Raw genomic sequence first — 1480 nt, 5'->3', positions numbered from 1 at the left:
TGGCTGCCTTTAGGACCCCTTGAGGACCCCAAGGGGCTCTGAAGACCCCTAGGAGGACCTTGGCTGCCTTCGGGACCTCCTGGAGGACCCCAAGGGGCTCTGAAGACCCCCTTGGAGAACCTTGGCTGCCTCGGAGAACCTCTAGGGGGACCTGGTTATTTTAGGGACCCTCAGGAGGGCCTGAAGACCCCATAGGAGGACCCCAAGAGGCTCTGGGGACCCCCTGGAAAGACCTGAGGGAGCCTCAGGGACTCCCTATAACTTGGGGGTCCCCTCAGGAAGTCTGAGCACCCCTGAGGAGGACCGTAGCTGACCTGGGGACCCCTAAAAGGACCTAGGGACCCCGTGAACACCTTGGGGACCCCCAGGGGACCTCAGCCTTTGGCCATCCCCTCCTAGAAGCACTTTGGGGACCCCCGGAGGACTTTGACTGCTCAGATCCCCCCTGGGAGGAGCCGGGGCCCCTCCCGGGGGCATTTCGGGGCGCCTGGCTCCCCCYACGCACCTGTGATCTCGCCCTTCTTGATGGTGAAGGGGATGACGAGGTCGAAGGGGCGCAGCCCGGCCATGTCCAGCCCGTTGACACCCAGCAGCGGGCGGTCCGTCGCCTGCGCAAACGACGCTCGTTAGAGGAGGTGAGGGGGGACGGACCCCGTGCGTCCCCCCCCCGGCCGCCAGCGCAACGCCGCGCACTCACCATGACCTGGAAGGGGCTGTTAGGGATGTGCTCGCCCCCGAAGCGCACGCAGATGACGTACTTCCCGGGCTGGGGGGCGGTGTAGAAGATGTCGAAGGTGCCGTCGTGGTTCTCCACCACGTCGACGTCGAGCTCGGCCCCGTCCGGCGTGGACACCTTGCAGGTGACCTTGCCCTGGCCGGCCGCCTTGGCGTCCACCGTGATGACGGTCTCCTCGCCGATCTGGATGGTGGGGCCGATGCCTGCCCCTGCCCCGGGGAGGGCGGGGAGGTGACTATGCTGCCACCCCCAAGCCCCCCCCCCCAAAAAAACTGGGGGGAGGTGGGGTAGAGAGGGGGGGTGCCTCCCTAGAGGCCCCCACAGGAAGCTCGTGCACCCCCAGATTCCCTGTTGGCCTCCATTGCTGCCACCACCCCTGGGTAAACCGGGGTGTTTGTGGGGGTCTGAAGGCCTCCCCTGCCCCCCCCCCAAACTCTGCACACCTGAGCCCCTCCCCGGCAGGCTGAGCACGGGGAAACTCACGCCGTGCCACGGGCAGGAGAGTAATTAGGGAGGCCGTTAACGACACGCAGACCCCAGCCCACCGCCACAACGCGCACCCAGTGGTGTCCTCACTGGGYGGGGGCTCCCCGCTGCCCCCACCCCAAAACGTGGCAGAGGCCTGGACCCCCCTAATTCACCTATTAATTATTATCTAATTAAGTTAGATTGGGGGGGGGCACAATTTAAAGGAGAACTCGAGGCATCCTTGATATTAAAGCAGGCCTGAGGAAAGCCCCCCCC

At 65.3% G+C, this 1480-nt stretch overlaps 1 protein-coding gene across 1 annotated transcript in view; it reads right to left on the bottom strand.

Moving 5' to 3' along the window:
* Positions 1 to 419: 419 nt before the first annotated feature.
* Positions 420 to 1480, bottom strand: part of LOC146600426 (filamin-A-like) — a gene marked incomplete at its 5' end in the record, with an annotated part of 4281 nt that continues 3220 nt past the window's right edge. Inside the window, 2 exons of the mRNA XM_085324779.1 lie at positions 420 to 608; positions 698 to 1008. Coding sequence (XP_085180905.1) covers positions 435 to 608; positions 698 to 1008 — 485 coding nt within the window. The remainder of the gene's footprint in view (positions 609 to 697; positions 1009 to 1480) is intronic.

This window comes from Rhea americana, unplaced genomic scaffold, assembly GCF_003343005.1.
Source record: "Rhea americana isolate MKP2758 unplaced genomic scaffold, rheAme1 scaffold_1203, whole genome shotgun sequence".
Classification (NCBI taxonomy): Eukaryota; Metazoa; Chordata; class Aves; order Rheiformes; family Rheidae; genus Rhea; species Rhea americana.
This window is presented reverse-complemented; position numbering and strand designations above follow the sequence as displayed.